Consider the following 20,498-nt stretch of genomic DNA (forward strand, 5'->3'; position numbering starts at 1 on the left):
ATTCTCGAAAATATCATCAAAGGGTATTATTTTAAAGTCATTAAATAAGTATTCAGTCAGCTTGGTAAAGAACAGGACCAGCAACAACATGTCCATTGATTTGGGTAATGTTGAAAGGTGTAATAGGAACTTGCTCATCTGTCAAAACAACGAAAACAGTTCCATTGACAATAGTATTGTTGCTGTTAGGGAAGACTGTAGCATTTGGTTGAATAGCCCAAGCAGTGTTTTCATCTGTGTTAACATCTTGTAATTCAGTGTATGTTGTGTTCAATTGAGAGATCCAGGCTGCATATTTTGGAGGACCATCGACAAAAGTAAAAGTTTTGTAAAGAGGATCTGTTGATACATTACTATTCAATGCTTGACTTCCATTAAATTGGGAAACTGTACTTCCGTTATAGTAACCAGCATTGGTATAGTTGATGTTTGGTGCATCTTGAACTGGAGTCCACCCAACTGGTAATCCAGGGTTTTCCCATTTGAACTCCACTCTTCTACCCGGTTCAGTTAAAGTGTTGTTAACAACAGAAATAGCAGGCCATGAACCAGTGGAATTACTTAAAGCATCCGGACCATTGGTCACTTGCAAGCCTGGGAAGTTTTGGAAGTTAATAGTTGGGTTCTTAGCAGGACATGTAGTGATATAAGGAGCAAGTAAAGTCCATGCAAATGATTGAGGAACACCGACAATAAAATCATATGGCATAGCACTTAATCCTTGGAATTGACGGAAAACAAATTGTTGTCTAGCTTCAGTTGTGATAGAGTTGGTCAATAAAGTAGCAGCAGCTCTTGAATCTAAATGGTTGAGGAATCCATAAACACCACTTTCACCCCATCTTGTTAATTGTTGGGAAAATGCAACAAATTCAGGGACAGTTTCAAATGGATAAGTGTAGTTACATCTTTCTGGAGCAGATTCACCAAGCATATTTGTAATCAACTCAGCATGTCCAACCTCTTGAAGGGCCATGAAATGGATCAATTCACGATCAGCAGAATTCAAACCAGCAGCTTCGAAATCTTCAGCTGAAAATTTTGCCAAACCATAGTTGAATAGATCCAATTCAATATATTCTTGGTTCAAAGCAAGTAACAAAGACTGGTAATCAAAATCTGATAACGGATGATAGTATGGAATTGTGCTGTTATCCGTACCTAACCCACCTGCTGGGGTGAAAGGGCGTGGAGCAAATGGGTCTTTTGAATCATTTCCTGGTAATGGAAATGATGTGACAACATTTAGAATAGCGAAAGCAGTTAGCAAAGCACAGCTTTTCAATGACATCTGTAAAATAGCTTTTATAGAATCTTTGGTAATTGTAGTTCTCTCGAAACCTTAAAGTAATTTTAGGAATAGTTCATGATATTTATACCTCTTGAGCAAGACGAATTTCAAAACACATGTTTGCTGCGAATATGCTTATGAAGTGGAATCCTTTTCGGATGTTTAGGGCCTTGATTCGTTACCATTATTAATAACTGCTATTTTTTTTTGCTGTTATGCTTATGATTAATCAGACTTCCAGAAATAAACAACTCAGTTGCTCAATTTGTACTTGTGGCCCAACTTTTCACCCAGATCTTGTAGAGGAGCACATCCTAATCGGGTGACATCTGCACATCTATTAAATCATCTGCATGGAGCTCAGCAATAACCATCAAGTTGAATCTGGTACACAATTGGGTTTGTAATGCTACACTTTTTGAGCATGTTTGCTGATTTTTAGATCGTGAGAACGTTGGAGCTTAATTGTTCGCGAAATGTACATCCGCGAATTGCCTCGATCTCACCATAGTTAGAGGTACAAAGCTGAGATCAACCAATAGTACTTTAATCACTACAATTGCAATTAATTTCTAACCGATATTCTTTATTAAATAAAAAATTATAAAATTTCCCTTATAAAGTGAAAATACTTGTTGATTTTTTACCAAATGGATAAACGAAAATAGTTGAAGCAAATAAACCAACAGAAATACCAATAGCAACTTGAACCATGGTAACACCGAAACTCAAACTTGAACCTTCAGCTGGAGCAGTAGCAGCTCCTGAAGTTGAATTTGTAGTTAATTGATTTGCTGATTGAACACCTGCCAATAAAGATGCTTGTGATGCAATACCAGAAGGAACTTGGACGAAAATAGCTGGCAACATTGCAGAAACCGCAAGACCTTTCCATATTCTTGAATACAAATTACCTAAAACACCAATGACAAAAGCACCCATTGCTGCAGTAAATTCTGTTGAATTTTGAAAATGTTTTGAAGCAAAGAAATTAACAACATAACCTGCACAAGAAATGAAGAGCATGACTGGCAATTGGAACCATTTTGCTTGGTTAATTAAGCATAACCCAATAGTAAAGAATGGAACAAAGATAAATCTATACCATGGACTAATTTGTTCAGCACAGGTTGTTTCAGAAGTTGCATTTTTATCAATCCAACCATAAAGAGCAGCTCCTAAAGTGATACCAAAACCTAAGAATAACGAATAAATGATTGCATAAAACATACGAACAGCACCTGCAACCAAATTTCTCGATTGTAATTCTAAAGAACCACATAAAATGATATAACCAGGTAAAATCAAAGCTAATGAACCTTGAACAACAGCAGAGAAGCAAATATGTGAACCACTAATAGAACCCAAGGCACGACCAACAAAAGCAACAACAATGGCAGCTGTGACTTCAAAAACATTTGAATATAAATTGGATCTTGGAGCAATTAAAAATTGTAAAGAACCAACACATAAACCAATCAAAAATGAAACAGGTAAATTAACCCAACCACCACCAAAGGCAAATGGAGTAACCATAGCTGATGAAAAAGCATAAATCAAAACACATAACCAAGGAGGGAATGCAGGTTTTGAAGATAATAAATCATCCAGATCATTACTTGCTTCTTCAACACCAACTAAATCATGAATAACTTGCTTATAAATTCTGTGAACACGGTGCAATTTGTACAAGTTCAAACCTTGTGGACATCTAACCAATTGAACTTCTGAAGTTCTTGTAGTTGCATCACCAAATGAAACAATCATACAACCTGGGAAATAAATGAATTGACCATCAATTTCTAAAACTCTTGCAGTCATTGTCAAATATTCTTCCAATCTATGAGTTGGAGCACCATACAACATTAATGCCTTACACATACGCAAAACAAAACGTTGTCTTTGTAAAATATCAGCAATATGAACAGTGATTCTTGCTTGAGTTTGTTCCTTTTTAGCTTTAGCCATTAATCCACTTGCACCTTTTTTCAATTTTGGTCTAGTCTTTTCAAAACTTGGTAAATGAGGATTTGATACATTATTCTTCAAAGTTTTCAATTTTGATGATTTACCAACAGGTGTATTTGAACCTTCAGCACCTAAATCCACTGAACTTTCAATTCTATGTTTTTGGATCATATCTTGTTGTTGATTCAAATTATTATCATCAATTGCAACTTTTCTTTTACCCAAGTTTTTCAAACGACCAGCTAAAGTTTGATGATCAATTTTAGAATCACCATGGATTTCAGTTGGAGTTGTGGAACCTGAAGTGATAGGAGAACCACCAGTTGATCTTGTCATTAAGCTTTGTTGAGATTTTGAAGCTTCTTGAGGATTTTGGTACATTTTCAATAGTGAAGATAAAACACCACCACGGACTCTATCTGGTGGAGCAATATAACCGGCACCACTGTCATCTAAATTCATTTCAAAAATACCATCTTCATCACGTAAATACAAATCTGGATTTGGTGCTAAGAAACTACCTTGATGTGAGCTGATGGAGGCATTATCTTTCAAAGTGGTTTCATCAGAGTTATCTGGTTTAGTTTTAGGTTTTGAACGACTTGAAGAATGTGCATTGACGATACCATTAGCTTCTTTTGCAAATAATTCTGGATCTAAAGTTTGCATTTCAGTTCCTTCATCACTGACAATTCTATTTTGAGCTTCTTCATCATCTTTCTTTTCTTGTTCAGATTTAGCAGCACCTGGAGCTAACCCACCACCACTTAGATTAACCAATTTTGAAAAAAAGCCTTCATCTGGTGGTTTATTCTTTTCAGATTCTTTCAATTCATCTTCAGAATCAGAGCTATAGTTTTCTGGATTAACCAATTTTTGGAAAACACTCTTTAGTTTCTTTGCAGCTTTGTTTTCACTTGAGTTACTTGAAGTGGATGAAGAACCAGTGTTTGTTCTTTCAGCTTTTTCTAATTTGGTTGCACCATCTTTGTCTCTAGCTGTAGCATTTGAAGAATCTTCATTATCAGAGTTGATATCAACATCACTACCTGAATCACTATTATAAAATTCAACGTTTTTCTTTCTTTTAGCCTTTTCATTCTTGATATTTTCCAATTTCTCTTTGTATTGTCTATCAACGTCTGGATCATTTTGATCAGGTTTATCAGCTAAATCAGTATTTGACATGAATTCTTCTTTGAAATTTTGGTTTGCATCATCTTCAAATTCTTTTTCTCTAGCTCTTCTTCTATCATAAATCTTTGAAGAGCTCAAGTTTGGTGAAACATGAGTAGAATCACCACCTTGACCTTGACTGGCAGCAACGGCAGCAGCAGTTGTGGAAACTGGTTCACTTTCACCAGCAGGAGGTGTGAAGTTTTCCATTCTTTGGAAAGTTGGTAATTTAACAGCACCTGGAGATTGAGGAGATGCACCTTCGAGGTTTGATGAAGGGGAAGCACCACCAGAATTAGACTTGTTTGATCTGCCACTAGTTGAAAAATAATCATCTTTTAAAGAACCACCTGATAAAACACGACGATGCAATTTTTTGTTGGAGTTGTTTTTAGGTAGGAAAGATGAGGCTTTTGGACTATGCAAACGATGTGTATGAGAAGGATGACCACCTGGTGATAAAGTACCGCTTTGTCCAGCTGAACCAGCTTGTTGTTGTTGCTGTTGGTAAAGTTTTGACATTGTCAAAATACTTGAACTTGATCTTTGAGATGGAGAAGCTGGCCTCATTGGAGGTCTTGGGTTTGAAGAAGCATTCTCATAATGAGAATTCCCAGATCCAGGTGATGATGGATCTTGTTGTGACATTTCGTTCCCGCTCACCTTGTGATACACTTATTATGAGCTATCTCTTTCTAAATGGATATTGACAGAGTAGATGGATGATAGTTAAGCAAAGAATCCTAGAAAAAACCACGGTATCTTTTGATGGATCTAATGAGCTAACTAGTTGATGTTTGTTATGCAAAATGCTAGATGTTTTAAATTTAACTTGGATAAGTTTATTTGAGCTGTGTTGTATATGCTTGTAAGCGATGGATGTGAGTGTTCTTTCTCTAAGGGATACGAATATTATGATGAGTCTAGGGATGTTGTAGAAGAAGAGGATTTCAGAAGAATCACGGTCGTTGAAGAAAGATTTGCTTTTATATAAATTGGTTTCAACTTTTGACTCGAGTGTTACGTAAGCTTTGCGCGTTACAGCCTTTTGGCAATTGGAAAGTGCACACTACGTCATTGTGCGAGTTGGCGGTCAATTTGATATTTTTGGCCAGGAAAAAAAGGATTTCTGGCCGAGGGCTCAATCTTTATGAGCTGTTCTATGGATGTTGTGCTTCTTGGGGAGCCTTGGTGTGTAGAAGGCTTTGTAGTTGTGAGAGTGTATTGCTGCTTAGACTTCGTGGGTTGAAAAAGATTGTCCACCGTGAACCTTTGGATTTTCGATACAGCCAGTAGCAGGGTGAAGCTAGACGGAGAAATTAAAAAAAGATTAGGCAGAGACGCGTGTAATTAGACGGAGCGTCTAGGCAGGGCCCTTCCAGAGCTACACAGCAGAACTTAAAAGGGCCCTCCGGCCTACAACCTTAAATTAAAATCTGAAACAAAGCATCGTTTCTTTCTTCAATTATAGTTATAGTGAATATTTAGTAGATGTTCCGGAAAACTATCTGTGTATGGTGGTGTCCATAAGATGGTGGTAGTCATTGGTGTATGTTCCTTACTTGTGAAGAGAAATTGTAAGATGATGCGTAGAAGCTGCTTGAATAGACAGTGGTTTTATTTTGCAGCTTGAGCCTTGGACACGTCGTTGTCTGGCAAATTGAAGGCTTCAAAGAAAATCACTTGCACAGAAGAAAAGATTCTGAAGGGAAACGAAGTTGACTGTTGTACAGTCTTGGTTGAAACTTGAAACTTGATGACTCCAATTCACGATCAATTGGCATCATGATTGATTAACAGGGCGGTTTGTTCAAGAATCGCTCAACTTAGCACAAGTTGGAATTCGTAATAGGAGATTCAGAAACAACAGTATAGTGAACGTAGTTGCTAATAGGTACAGACTCCAGAGTGTAATTGGCTTTTGTATCGTTGACATAAAGAGAAAATTCTAGTATTATAGCTCAGTCTCTCAGCTAGTCGGCCAAAGAAGATCCAGATTTCAATCTTTCTTCCTCTTTCCAATCGCTTGCTACAATCCAGCACGCTAGTTGGGGACAAACCCTAGTTGATGTACTATATCTGGAATCTTTCCACGTAACTTGAGAATACTGATTCCTGAACTTGAAAGAAAGAGAACCCGTTGGAAATTAAGCTTGTTCAGATCTGATTAATTTCCCGTTGCAGAATCCAGAACTGAATTGATGTTGCTCGTATTGATTTAAGCATTATGTAAAGCATTACGTGTGCATTTCAACGATGTAATTTGGTACTGTGAGCGATTTTGTAGAGTTTGAGCTTGTCATGATTTAGTGGAGTAGTTTTGTAATTAAACTCAACAGTTCTCCTATTTACAAAGATGATTGCTTTCTTGTCCAGGATTTTGTTGATGATGTTGATGATTTTGGTCTCTGAAAAATTTCCTTCACCGTGAAAATCATCGCGCGCTGTGCCTGCAGCTTTTTTCTTTTTGCAATTATCCGGGTTTCCAAAAATAGAGAGAATCATAGTGGGCCAACCGATTAATCAAGTCACATGATAATCACATGATAGTCACATCATACATGTAAGCTTTCGCGAACGCTTCACTCAATGGTTTGATAAAGAAGTATACAAGAGATCTCAGATGTCTCATAGATACACTTCCCACTTTTTCATGAAAGCTTATGAAGTGAAAGACGTTTAAGATTACAATTTTAGCTATTAAGCCCTATAGCTGTCACTTATACATACTCATAATGCATTTGCTTTAAGAATGACCTCTATTACATGCATAGTTCATTTGTTACCTCCAAATTTTACAAAACACAAAACCAAAAAAAATTGACATTTTTGTTTGCAACTACTTTATATGGCTACACAAATTCAGCATTCTGAGCTGCAACAAATATATCCCATACTGGGCGCTTGGTGAATTGAGACTCAAGACGGATTAATTCAGGTTCAAATCAAACAAGTGCGTTGGTTTAACATGTAACTTTTAAACCTTAATGGAGAGCATCTTGAGTTCTCCATCTACATGATTCTTTGCTTGGACTAATGCTAACATAAACTTTAGATATATTATCCAACTGTTATATTTTACTTGGTTGTTCAGGTGTGTGGTTTATTCTAGCTCGGTAAACATTATTGTTGATATTAGAGATTTGGTTAGATCTTTCCCTTTGTTAGTTAGCCGCCTTGTTGGTTTTGGAACCGTTTCGTGTTATTGAAGAGTTATTACTTTCAAAGCTTGATTGTTGATATAAATCTCCATCCTTAGGTTATTCAAGTTAAGTTCAACACATTATATCGTGTGGTTTTTTTGTTCTGTGAATTGTTTATGTTTATCTCCCGTTTATTTGTTGATTGTGTGTGTTGGTTCTTGTTCCACATCTTTTATTTGAAAGAATATTATTTTTAGGTCGTTTTAGCTTGGATTTCAGTGATAAATAACAATGGGTAATGCTAGTGATTCACCAAGAAAACAAAAACAAAAAATACCACCAGATGTTGATAATCCACCTTTTTATTTACCTTTGAAACCATTTAATGGAAGGTATAGAGTCGTCAGCAATCTTGGGAATGGTAGTTTTGGTAGTGTTGGATTGGCTAAATCATCTCAGGATTTACTAGATAGTTCAAAATTCAGAATCTATCGCAATACATTATTAGATAGAAATGAATTTTACAAGCATGAGAATTACTTCAACAAGAAGACAGGATTAGTTGCCATCAAAACAATGACAAAGAAATTGAATGCATTGAATGATTACTCAAAAGTTAAGGAAATAAGATTTATATTGGCCATTCCCTATCACCCAAATCTTGTTCAAGTTTTTGAGTTATTCATTGATAATGTTAGTTTCAAACTACACATTGTTATGGAATGCTTAGACCAAAATCTTTATCAATTGATGAAAGCTAGAAAAAACAGCTTTTTCTCGCAAACAACATTGAAGTCTATCTTATCTCAAATTTTGAATGGTATTCGTCATATTCACAGGAACCAATATTTCCACAGAGATATAAAGCCTGAAAATATATTAGTTTCACCTTCCAATAGATTCTATGATCAAGAATTTATAAATTCCAAAAACTTCAAATATCATGATTGTTTTATTGTTAAAATTGCAGATTATGGGCTTGCTCGCCATGTGGATAACAAAAGGCCATATACCTCTTATGTATCAACAAGATGGTACAGAGCTCCAGAGATTTTGTTGAGAAAAAATTGGTATTCCAGACCTGTTGATATTTGGGCATTCGGATCCGTCGCAGCTGAAATTGCAACTTTTAGACCATTATTTCCAGGTTCAGATGAAATTGAGCAAACTTGGAAAGTGCTAGATGTCCTAGGTACTCCAATTTCCAACAATAATATTGGAAATTATTTTCCCTGTTATGGATACTGGGATGAGGCAGCTGTTTTGTGCTCTCAATTAGGATTGAAGTTACCTGTTAAAGAATGCATTGATATTACACATTTAATTCCAAATCGTGATTTGACACCACTTTGTGATGTAATTAAAGCATGTTTAGCATGGAATCCAAATACCAGAGCTGATGTGGAGGCTATCTGTGCAATGCCTTACTTCAAAGGGACATGTGTTGATGATTCACCAACAATGCCTATTCCTGTCCCAGCTTACACTAAAGCACCAATTGGGAAAAAGTACGCCAATTATGACAAGTCTAACAGCAGTTTTGATTTCTCAAGGTCAGAAATGCTTGCAGGTATCCCAAGCTTGAAAAAAGAAGAATTTATTAACGTGGTCACTAACGAAAATAATGGATCAATTTCACCGGATGCAACAGAGGTTAATTATTCATTTTCAAATGATGTTCAACAATCACCATCTGAAAGTAAGCTCTTTTTAAATGACTTTGAGCTTCAACTTCCTCCAAAAGTTCTCAAGCCTGAAGAATCAGCACCAAACCTTACACAAGAGAGTATCGTCACAAATGATGAAAATTACAATGGCTTTAGCCAAAATCTCAACAACTATAACTACATCAGTGAAACCCAATTCAACTTGAATAACGCAAAACCAAGAACAACCAATCTCAAATTTGTTAGCAATATGTCGGTGTTCAATTTTAATGGATCTAACTCAAGCAACTATTACAATGATGTGAGTCCTAATATTGATCCAAACTTCATCTCTTATCAGCCGCAACAAGCTCATCATAATTACAATATTGTTGGAGAGCATGGATCTATAAACATGAGATCAGATAGTCTTGATGACTTTGATGACTGGAACAAACCAATTGCTGGTGTTCAAAACATGAGAAATGGATCAAATTACAATGGTAACTCATCTTTGAATGGCCAAATAGACCATTTTGATGACAAGTTTAGGTATGATGGTTCAAATAATGATAGCCTCTTGGGGCTTTACACTACAGATCAAGAACAAAATGACATAACGAATCATTCAATCAGTTCCAATATTCCAAATTTTACGGGTGAGCTACTATCAAAGTTCAATTTGCGTCGTATTTCACTGAATGACTCTAATCATTACACCAATAGCCATGATCAAACTGGCTCATTCCATAGCTATAAACAATAAGTAGTATTTCTTGGTTGTTCAAGGAGTACTGTTGAAGTCCTAGAGCTTCAATTGCTTTTGCCAAGTTTATCGTTATTAAAATCTTGTGACAGTTTATTGATAGGTAATGTTCCAACTATTATAATAAACGTCGAATTATCTATAAAACCAAGGCTCAATTATTCTTATCCTACAAAAGTAAATTCAAGAAGTAATCTATCGACTACATATGTTCTGATGGCATATAAGAAACGTTTCACAAAATCTGATAATTGAATAGAACACCCTCCATACTGAAATGCAAGTCTATAAAATATTAAGATCTAAAAAGATTGAAAGCAACTATTAAAAAACACCTTTAAAACTCTAAAACGACCGTGAAAATGAAAACAAATCAAAAATGAATGAATTAAATAATTTTCTATAGAACTGCACTTGCGTAATAACATGAACGTTGAAAACATTTATCCCAATTAAAAAACAAGACTAATAAAAAGTAGCAACATTTCGACATAAACCCATATAAATATATTCAGGCAGGTTTCTTCTTTTTTTTATAATCTGCAAAACTTAACTTCTTGACTGGCTTAGCAGGAGCATTAGGGACTGTAGCTGAGGATAAATCAGGTTTCTTTTCTTCAGGGATAACTTCAATTGGAATGGGTAGATACTCATTTCCTTCCTTTTGATGGCCATCCAACTTTCTCTTTCTAGTCAAATAATTGAAAATAAAAGGTCTAACATTAATATCTTCAGTTGATGATGAAACTGACCCATCTCTATTTGGGATTGGGATGGAAGATTTAACTTGATCTAAAGAGTCACGGATATTTGAAGTCTCTCTTTCCAATAATCTTTCTTGAATTGATGAATATTTGGCTTCTTTTTGTAATAGTTTCAACCCACTAGTATTATTACCTTTTCTTGTTGCTCTGTAAATATGGGCACTTGCCTTTTTGACTTTTGCCAAACAACAGTCACCAACTGAGGTACAACCACATTCCAAAAATGTCAAAATAGATTCCACCGATAATACAAGACTTGGTTTAACAGCATCATTAATTTGATCAAAAGGTTTACCTTCTTGTATTCCTTTTATAGGGTGGTTTATATCCCAATTCCAATTCAAAGTCAATTCAGCACCAGGCTTAATAGGCTTTATAGAATATATGATAAACTTGACTAAATCTTTTGAAACAACCACAGTTTGTAGTTCACAATTTGCATTACAGCTTCTTCTAATGTAACGAGCTGAATTTCCTGAAAATCTAGCATCAATGACTAAAGGTAATCCTGGGATGAATTGGACGTGAGGTTTTTCAACTCCCCAAATTCTATAATGATTTCTTGTATCTGTAATGTACTTATCTTTATTACCAATCTCACCTAAATATTCAGCAACCATTTTACCCTGTGGGATAGCAGTATCTGTGAATAATCCCAATCTTGAAATACCATTAAATTTCTTGTTGTTAACTTCAGAATATGGTTTGACATTCAGTTTTGGTAGTTCTACCCTGTTGAATTCAGATTTAGCAATCTTGATGAATCTAGGATTATCCAAGTTCTTTAAACTGTCAACAAAACTGAAAACCTCTTCATCTTGGTATTCATAATTTTTCAATGCATAATAAATGGATTTATACGAATCTTTGGCGTCAAGCACATGGATATCATCATCCTCTAAATTTTTACCATAAGAATTTGGTTTTGGTTTTGGTTTTGGTTTAGCTTGGTTACCTTCTTGTTGTTCCTTATCTTTGGAAAGATTGGCTGTGGATGTAGTTGATTCTGAGATTGAAGAGGTATCATTAGTTTCTGGATCAGCAGAGTTTCTACCTTTTTTCTCTTTTCTTCTCTTCAAGGAATTCAATCTTTGGGTTTGAATGGCTCTGGCTTTTTTGATATCAATTTTCCTTGGTGAACAGACGTTACACAGGAAATTTTCAGGTGCATTATCAATGGAATCAATACCCATACAAACAGCATGTTGCCATCTGAAACAGTTATCACATTGAATTGTAAAACCATCATCATCTTCATAGCCACAACAACATGTAATGATACCAGCATCTGGGTCCACTATGTAATCTTTTGGAACGGTAACTGTAGCTTTTGTATTCTCGATCTGCTCTTTCTTCTTCGTTTTACGTTGCTTCTTAGGTTTGAGCTCTTCATGACCTCCTTCCTCATTCTCGACTTGGTCTTCTTCCTGTTTATCCAGTAACGTGGAAGTTTCTTCTTCTGTTTCATTATTTTGTATATCATCATTTGTTACATCCTTCATTATAGTATCATCATTATCTTTACTTTCAACATCTGTGTCATGAGACGATTGATTATCCTCATTAGCAGTTTCTTCTTCATTCTTTAAAACAGTTGTTGCATTAGCATCTTCTTCGGTTTTTAATTCTTGATTCTGATTCTCTGGTTTGTCTTCTTCCTTGCTTTTCAGGCCTTGTCTAATGACTTCAGCTCTTTCTTGTAAAGCATGTAGTTGTTCTTTAGGAACTTGATCCTGTGCTTTTTGAAGAATTGCCTCTGATGATTCAACACTCTTGGTTTTAAGTTTCTCTATTATTTGCATATTTAGTTTGTTTTGATCATCATGATTTATTAGTGGCAAAGGAATCCCTGCAGCAGCAGCTAGAGCAGCAGCAGCCACTATACCCTTCTGAGATTTATCATTCTCGCCACCTTCTGTATCTGAATCTGCTAATGCTGCAATTGCTGGACCTGGTGAAGCTATTGTATTGATCTTGGGACTCCGTATAGCGACAGGGTTTGGTGTTGACCCTGGTCTTGATGATCCAGCCGATGTTGGCTTGATTGAATGGCTAGGTAGTAGTGAAGTAGTTGATGCTTTTGGAATTGGCTGAACTGGTCTCTCTAATTGTTGTTGTTGCTGTTGATTCTCGTGTTTATTATTCACAGCTGCATTATGAAACATCAATAAGGTAGAAGCATCCTCCAACAAGGAAGAATTCTCAGTCTCCATGGAATTAGCAGCTGTAGAAGATGATGGTTCCTCTGACATGGCTCCGTCACTTTCCTTGCTGTGTTTTCTTATCTGGTGCTTTCGTTTAACCTTGATTCAGCCTCTGTTTATGTTATTCTGTGGGTATTAAACGATTAGCTAAAGGGCTCTTGTAACAGTAGCAGCAGCAGCACACGGTCTCTCTAGCAAGGGTGAAGCACTCAGCGAAGCAATGGACAGGTCCTCTTCTTAATATATAACCAGCTCTCTTTCTTGGGAATGAGGTGATTCTATTGTCGTGAGCTATCTAACTGGCAACCGCTCGTTAACACATAAACGAATCAATTTCACATACTAAAAAAAAAATAAAAAAAAAAAGTCTGGGAAACGAGTTCCGGGATATTTTACTATACGAGATCATGTGACTGATTGCGTCGGAATTGGTTATTATATGGAGCTTTGGCAGGGTAAATTTGGCGATTTTTTAATTGATGGATGATTCAAGTACAATTTTTGAGTATCTAGCTCCATCGATAGAGAACATCTCTCTATATCTTCAAAGATCTCATTAAGTGAACTCTTGTTGAAACGCATATTCAGTTGAAATGGTATGTGATTTAATTTATTCATGACGTTGTGGGACCTCCCATTTGATCATGTATATGTTTAGTAAATATACTAACTAATTTAAGGCTCATAGATTACTAGTTCAAGTTATATTCACAGGTGCTCAAGTTTTTGGTAGAGCATTCACTGAAGCCTACCGTCAAGCTGCACAACAAACTGCCAAACAATCAGCTAGCTCGGCAGGAAAAGCTGCACAAAATTTCGGTATAACATTAGATGAATCCGCAAAGATTTTGGATGTTGATTTAAAGAATGTTTCAATGGACAAAGTTGATGAAAGATATAATTATTTATTTGATGTGAATTCTAAAGAAAAAGCCAATTCATTTTATTTACAGTCCAAGATCTATTGGGCTGCTGAACGTTTAAAAAGTGAATTGAAAGAGAAAGATGCTGCTGCAAAGGGAGAGAAGAGTGAAGCAAAAACAGAAGGAGGCGAACAACAGACAAAGCCGTGAAGGTGATATGGGAATAGTTTGAGTTTTAATTATATTTGGTATCATGATTATGGAGAGAAAAAAGTACGGTTTATTCTTGGATCATCAAATCAATATGCATTTGCATCACTTGTATATAAGTTAATGGAGAAATGGTTTAGAAAACAAATCAAGAATCGTAGAGTAATTAAAGCAAGTACTGGAAGTTATTATAAAATAACATATTATTTTATTAAGCTAATCTATAAACAAAAATTTGTCGCATCATGGAAATAGGACAATTTACCATCATCTATTACCTTAAGTAAAGATTACTCAATTGTCAAAATGCATTCAACCTATTTCATAACGCTATTACTCTAAGAAACCGAAACGAAAATTTTACTGTGACTAATCTGTTAAAAAAGTCAGCAAAATTTTAGCTGATACGTATAACATCCAGTTATATCAAATAACGAATAACCAGACCCATACTAGGTTTCTAAGAAGAGTGGCCCCCGAAAGAACCCCCTTCTATAGTGTATTTGTTATATATCTTTATATGAGATAGTATAACCACTACTGATGATGGTTTTATTAAGAAAAAGGGAGTTTGCAGAGGGAAATCCGTTGAATTTATACTCGTTGGAAAATTGCAATTTTTTTTCTCGTTGCCCAGGTGATCGGTGAAAAAAAATTTTGTTAGGGCTATTACGTAAGAATTTTGAAATCATAGCGTAATACTCTTCTAGTTTCAACTTATTAGTTGAATCTGGTTGATCAAGAACTATATCTGATCTCTTTTGAACAACTAGCACGTTTTCTCGAACTAGCTAGCCTTCAAATTGGAAAGTCCTTTGAAAAAACTAAAGTAATCAGTTAACTAGTACAAGATATTCTACAGATTGAAATAGTCAAGTTACTTTTTATTATACAGGTGATATAGCTATACACTCAGACCTTAGAAATGAATAAAGTCAGCATTGACCTCTAGGCCATCAGGACCTGTGGATCTGACACTTCCCTCGCCAAGGTCATCATCACTTTCACTATCATATAATTCAAACTTTGACGCATCTTCTTCAATTTCTGATTTTTGGATTCTTGGATCACCATGTAAGTTATCCAATTTTGTCAGATTTGGTAACTGATAATAATCAGGATTCAATGTGTTGAACAACAATTTGGCATCTAAGTTATCCTTTTCTGAATGAGTTAATTTACAATTCTTACCTCTTGGACATTCTTTTGATAATTGAAAATCTGGACATTCAAAACTATGAGTAAATTTACAATTCTTACCTCTGAAGCAATATCCACCGATAGAAAATGGACGACACACCAACTCCAACTCAGGTTCAACATGTAAAAACAAACATTGAGGATTCTTACACCCTCCCCTTGCGAAAAAATGACATAATGGAACATTGAATTCGTTAGGTTCATGAGATAGGGCACAGTCACCATGACATCTTCCTCTGATGTAGTTTTTGCAAAGCGCAACCTTGGTTGAATTATGTGTATATTTGCACTTTGTTCCTCTTGAACAAACACCTAAAATGATATTAGTTAACATTTCAGTAAATTATATGAACCAGGATACTCACCTGTTTTTTGGAAATAACGACATTGTTCTTTCAGGAAGCTAAAATTCTGTTAGTAATAATACCTCAGAAGAAAACTAAAAGTAACGTACACTTTTGTGTTGACCAGTTTCAAATTACCAGTCTTCAGTCTCTGATACTGATATCCATTCCAGTTGATTCTTCTTGGCTTAATCCCACTTGGAATATCCAACAACACCAATCTTGCCCCATATCTTGAAATTGAATATAAATCACCATCAATAATACAACGATCACATAAATCCAAACGCACTCTATTTTTTGAAGCTCTAGTTTCCAATTTTTTCATTGTTATTTTAAATTGTGCCTCTTTAAGTTTCTCAACTTTCTCCTCTTTACTTAGGTTCTTCTCTTGTAGTTCCTTCTCATATATTGATTTGTTGATAAGTTTGCGACCATTTGAAGAAACTGTTGAGACGAATTCAGAATCACTGTTGGTGTTATTATTCACAACAAGTGTTCTGTTTCTTATTGGGAAGCCTCCTCTTGCTCCTCTAAATGATCCGCGCCCTCTTCCTCTAAAAGAACCTCCCCTGGTGGAATAGTTGGCCTCATAAGGTTTACTTGATGTGATATCTTTGGGTTCAGCTTTGTAAGTGTTGATGGCACCTAAGAAAATGTTAATTCTGTTTCATTCCACCTGAACAACTTGAGAAACTCACCTCGCAGCTTAGATATTTGATCTAAAAGATTTGAATCACCCATTTTCTGAAGAACTGTCGTACTATCACTATTTGTTTTTGGTGATTTCAAAAGGAAAAAGCTCAATCGAAATGCTTCATCAACACTTTTCGCGAAAATGCTGATTACACAAGAATTTTTGCCTTCAGAAATTGTTCTTAAAGCCCATATTGAACGAAATTACAGAAAGAGACTCTAAAATGGATCTCAAATCAAGCTCAATAAAGGATTTGAAAGATTTGCTACCGATTGACGATGAGTCGCTTGGTCAAATGGTGGATAATGCCTTAAGTTTAGCATCACAAACTGCAATCACAGAATATTGGCTCGGACTACTAGGTGAATCTCCAGATGCTCTTGATTTCATTGGTAAATTCACTTCAAGATTGACTAAACCTTCTGCTCCTACTCAAAAGCCCAAATTCCAATCAGTGGAAAGAACACCATCACCATCAGGTAGCAATAGTGGTCGAAACGTAAAGAACCCATGGAATCAACCAGTTGCAGAAAAACAAAAACTGATAAACAAACCAAGATTAGCAAAGAATGTCAATACAACCACTTCTCAACTTTTAGATAAGCCACAGGAGAAACCTTCAAAACAAAGTGCTAAGCGTGACAAGCAGAGGAAAGTTGATAATTTAAAAGATCTTGATGAGATTTTAAAGCAATTAGAAATATCAGATGGGATCAATACTGATGAGAAAGTCGTCTGTAACTGTATGGCTACAAGACATCCATTATTTGAAGCTGCTCCTAATTGTTTAAATTGTGGGAAGATCATTTGTGTTAAAGAAGGTTATAGGCCTTGTAGTTTTTGTGGTAAAGAATTGATTAGTTCTCAAGAGAAGCAACAAATTATTTCAATGTTGAAGAATGAAAAAAATCAATTGGAATCACCATCCAAAACACCTGAACCACCATTGGTGGCAAAGACTAAGAAAAAGAAAATAACTGTTGGTTCGGGTGCTGGTGTCAACCTGTGGACCCAACAAGAGGCATTATTCAAAAAACTGGAGGCTGAAGATTTGAAAAGAGCTGAATTGCAAAAGAAGCTACAAAAAGAAGCTAAGGAACGTGAGGAACAGAATCGAGAACTAGATTTTTATAATAGTCAGAAGGGAATTGATCCTGATTTATTAAATGCACAAAAGAATCTGGAGAATTTGTTGAATTTTCAAGCAAATAGTGCAGAAAGAACTAAAATCATTGACCAAGCTTCAGATTTTGAAATACCCACAGGTTCAAATCTGAATATGTGGTCAAGTAGTGTTGAAAAAGCGTTGCAATTAAAGAAACAACAGAAGCAAATGCGTAAACTTGAAAAGAAGCAAAAGGAACTGACAGGGAGAGGTAAAAAAGTTATGGATATGAGTATTGGGAAAGATGGGAAAGTTGTTCTTCGAGAACGTAAAGGTGAAGATCATGATAGTGAAGATGATGAAGCTGATGAAGAGATTAAAAAATTGGAGCAAGACCTTCAACAAACTAAGGATAAAAAGAATGAAGAAGCTTTTCAAAATGTTTGGGATTTTGAAAAAGATAAATCTAAATGGTCCAAACCAACATATACAGGGACTGAAGTTCAAGATGAAGGAAGTACAAAAGATGATGAATTGAAATCCTCGAAATGGGAAAGAGTTCAATTACCTGGTGAGACTGGTGATTTAGAGGAAATACTAGTGGGATTATGAACACAATGAGGGGTGGTGAAGCTCATGTCGAGCTTGCTGAATTACATTTGAAAGAGAGGTATGGCTCTAGAGTTGTCTTAGCTTTAATTGAGTCTACAGGCGTTCGAACAGCCTTTCTTTATATGTTGATCATAAATAGAACTAGATCATATAATACATCATTAAATTGTAATCTTTCGACACTAGTTTATCCACAAAGATTTTATTGGTACGAAATAATTAACTACAAGTATCTTTCATAAAATAGAATCAAATTTCCTTTCATGGCAATATACAACAACTTGTGGAGTTTATTGTTGACATATTACTTGAAATTCAATAGTCGTGGGCATCCAAAGTCGATTAATGACTATGTGCTATGGTATTTGTTTGTGGTGAAATTTTGCTGCTTAATATACAGTTTTGAGGTGCCACTCAGGAAAATGTAGATATAATGTACTAAACATAAATGTATCCTCTATTGCTGAAGGATCTTGTAGAAGCAGTGGTGTAGTATTATGATGAGCATTTAGCATTGGTGGCACACTTTGAAGTTGCAATCGGATAGCATAATAGGAGGCATTAGCACAAATATGTCTTTGTCCTAATATCTAGTCCTCCTATCAGCAATATTTCCCATCCGCATATCCTGTCCTACTTCCCGAAGGTGCTGAGGGCTGACAACAATTTAATTATTAAGGTGCTAACAGACCACCAGCCATTGTCCGAGTCAAGACTTGTGGGATATCGTTTTAAAATTAAGAAGAAAGGATTTCAATTTGATGAAAATTCTGTTTTTTTTTCTCCTTGGACCTTCGTCGAGTGGTGGTGTCCTGATGTTTTCCCCAGATGATTCGCGGAAGATCCCGTTTACGTTTTTGCCTTTCATAACGCTGGGTTCTTCTCAGGTTATCCGGTCTCAAGTACTAGCCCAAACAAGACAGGTAGTTACACAGCAATTATTTTGAAATCAAATATTTTGAGATAAATCCAAACCCTGTGGCTCTATATAGCTTAGTAAGTAATTAGAAAATACAGGTATATTTTTGTAAAAAAAAAAAAACCAGACTGTTTTTTTCTTTCCTTCAAACAACAACAACAAAACAGTTGAAACGTCAGGTCAATGGCGCCAATATGACAAAGAAACTGCCCTTGAACGAACGGTTGAACAGGAAGCCGATATCCAGAGCATGCAAGTTCTGCCACCAGAAGCATCTACAGTGCGACCAAGGTGAGTCTATAAACAATTACCATCTCAATTCAGTATTAACACATCAAAAGGACGGCCTTGTAAGAATTGTACTAAAAGAGGTATAGCTCATGAGTGTCAAGACGTGGAAAGGAAAAGAGCCAAGTATCTTTCAGATGAACAATCCAAAGGTGAAAAATCAACAAGAAAGAGGAATCATTCTTCATCTTCATCCTCAGAGACACCAGATGTTACTTCAAGAAGAACTTCATCAGTCGCTGTGAATGATGCCAAATTCCAACCAATACTACCAAATGTTGGTGATACCAACCATAAGTCATTGTTCCCCAATACTACATCACCTCCAATGAAAACTAACACCTCAACAACAACAATTGATCCAACACGAAGCACAGCATCTCCACAAATAACGCGACTCATTAATGAATCACATTCTGATTCACCTCATCAACAAGATGTATTCTCATCATTGTTTGCCAATCAAGAATATACCCAATTGACAGACATTCTGGATAAAGAAGGAGGGGCAGAAACCCCTGCAAGCTCAGGAAGTAATGCTCCTGTTTATAACACTGAGTTTCAAACCTCGTTCCAATCAGATAACAACACAAGACCTTATATTTCCCTAAGTGATAATTCTACAGGGACAGGCTCAATCCATCATCTACCACTAGTTGATTCAAATGATCGAGATTACACATCACCTTTGATAATCAGACATATGATTAAAATTCCTGAGGATGTTTATACAACACAAATTCAATCTTATAATTATCCCAAGGCATATCATGCCCTACTAAACTATTTGAAAACGAGGTTTACTAAAGAACAACTGATCAAGATTGCAGAATTCATGGCTGATTATAGACCAAGTTTCATTGCAGCTACAAGATCTTTAGTAGAGATGGATCTATTATTTGCCGAAAGATCATTTCAAAGATCCTTATTAGAATATGAATCAATGTCGAGTCTAAGTTCATCACCAACAATTATGTGGAGAAGAACAGGTGAAATAGTTGCAGTTAGCACTGAGTTTTCTTCATTAACTTCTCATACAAAGACTCAACTCTTATCGAAAAGAACATTTATCATTGAGTTGATGAATGATTCTTCTGCATTAGACTATTTCAAACTGTTTAGTTCGGTGGCATTTGGTGATTTGAATGGTGTTATAATCACAGAATGTACATTATTGAGCCCCAATGGTGAACCTATTAGATGTGCATCAACTTGGACCGTTAAAAGAGATGTGTTTGACATACCGATGTTGATTGTTGGGCAATTTTTACCTATTTTGCAAGTAAGATGATCTCAAGAAGC

General features: G+C 35.7%; 8 protein-coding genes across 8 annotated transcripts; 4 read left to right on the forward strand and 4 right to left on the reverse strand.

The window, feature by feature from the left end:
• Positions 1 to 52: 52 nt before the first annotated feature.
• On the reverse strand, positions 53 to 1,291 carry WICANDRAFT_34481 (ferritin-like domain-containing protein; the record flags this gene model as incomplete). The annotated part of the gene is made up of 2 exons (XM_019182190.1): positions 53 to 353; positions 456 to 1,291. The coding sequence occupies 2 exons, from the start codon at positions 1,289 to 1,291 to the stop codon at positions 53 to 55; spliced, it is 1,137 nt and encodes a 378-aa protein (XP_019037219.1).
• Positions 1,292 to 1,906: 615 nt separating this feature from the next.
• Positions 1,907 to 3,058, reverse strand: PRM10 (pheromone-regulated protein PRM10; the record flags this gene model as incomplete). The annotated part of the gene is made up of 1 exon (XM_019185853.1): positions 1,907 to 3,058. The coding sequence occupies one exon, from the start codon at positions 3,056 to 3,058 to the stop codon at positions 1,907 to 1,909; it is 1,152 nt and encodes a 383-aa protein (XP_019037220.1).
• Positions 3,059 to 7,869: 4,811 nt separating this feature from the next.
• Positions 7,870 to 9,018, forward strand: IME2 (protein kinase IME2; the record flags this gene model as incomplete). The annotated part of the gene is made up of 1 exon (XM_019182232.1): positions 7,870 to 9,018. A coding segment is annotated over one exon (1,149 nt), but the record flags the coding sequence as incomplete, so codon positions are not given.
• A 1,483-nt stretch (positions 9,019 to 10,501) lies between these two features.
• On the reverse strand, positions 10,502 to 13,006 carry SET3 (histone-binding protein SET3; the record flags this gene model as incomplete). Its single annotated transcript, XM_019183680.1, has 1 exon — positions 10,502 to 13,006. One exon carries the CDS (start codon positions 13,004 to 13,006, stop codon positions 10,502 to 10,504), a length of 2,505 nt encoding a protein of 834 aa, XP_019037222.1.
• Positions 13,007 to 13,551: 545 nt separating this feature from the next.
• On the forward strand, positions 13,552 to 14,031 carry PAM16 (import motor complex subunit PAM16; the record flags this gene model as incomplete). Its single annotated transcript, XM_019185850.1, has 2 exons — positions 13,552 to 13,554; positions 13,639 to 14,031. 2 exons carry the CDS (start codon positions 13,552 to 13,554, stop codon positions 14,029 to 14,031), a joined length of 396 nt encoding a protein of 131 aa, XP_019037223.1.
• Positions 14,032 to 14,876: 845 nt separating this feature from the next.
• On the reverse strand, positions 14,877 to 16,451 carry WICANDRAFT_70001 (zinc finger CCCH domain-containing protein). Its single transcript, XM_019184190.1, has 4 exons — positions 16,277 to 16,451; positions 15,686 to 16,223; positions 15,597 to 15,634; positions 14,877 to 15,543 (listed from the first exon to the last, which is right to left on the reverse strand). Exons 1-4 carry the CDS (start codon positions 16,317 to 16,319, stop codon positions 14,951 to 14,953), a joined length of 1,212 nt encoding a protein of 403 aa, XP_019037224.1. The 5' UTR covers positions 16,320 to 16,451; the 3' UTR covers positions 14,877 to 14,950.
• Positions 16,452 to 16,495: 44 nt separating this feature from the next.
• On the forward strand, positions 16,496 to 17,989 carry RQT4 (Rqt4p; the record flags this gene model as incomplete). The annotated part of the gene is made up of 1 exon (XM_019182102.1): positions 16,496 to 17,989. One exon carries the CDS (start codon positions 16,496 to 16,498, stop codon positions 17,987 to 17,989), a length of 1,494 nt encoding a protein of 497 aa, XP_019037225.1.
• Positions 17,990 to 19,074: 1,085 nt separating this feature from the next.
• Positions 19,075 to 20,487, forward strand: GSM1 (Gsm1p; the record flags this gene model as incomplete). Its single annotated transcript, XM_019182784.1, has 2 exons — positions 19,075 to 19,199; positions 19,250 to 20,487. The coding sequence occupies exons 1-2, from the start codon at positions 19,103 to 19,105 to the stop codon at positions 20,485 to 20,487; spliced, it is 1,335 nt and encodes a 444-aa protein (XP_019037226.1). The 5' UTR covers positions 19,075 to 19,102.
• Positions 20,488 to 20,498: the final 11 nt, after the last annotated feature.

Source organism: Wickerhamomyces anomalus (assembly GCF_001661255.1).
Source record: "Wickerhamomyces anomalus NRRL Y-366-8 unplaced genomic scaffold WICANscaffold_5, whole genome shotgun sequence".
Taxonomy (NCBI): Eukaryota; Fungi; Ascomycota; class Saccharomycetes; order Phaffomycetales; family Wickerhamomycetaceae; genus Hansenula; species Hansenula anomala.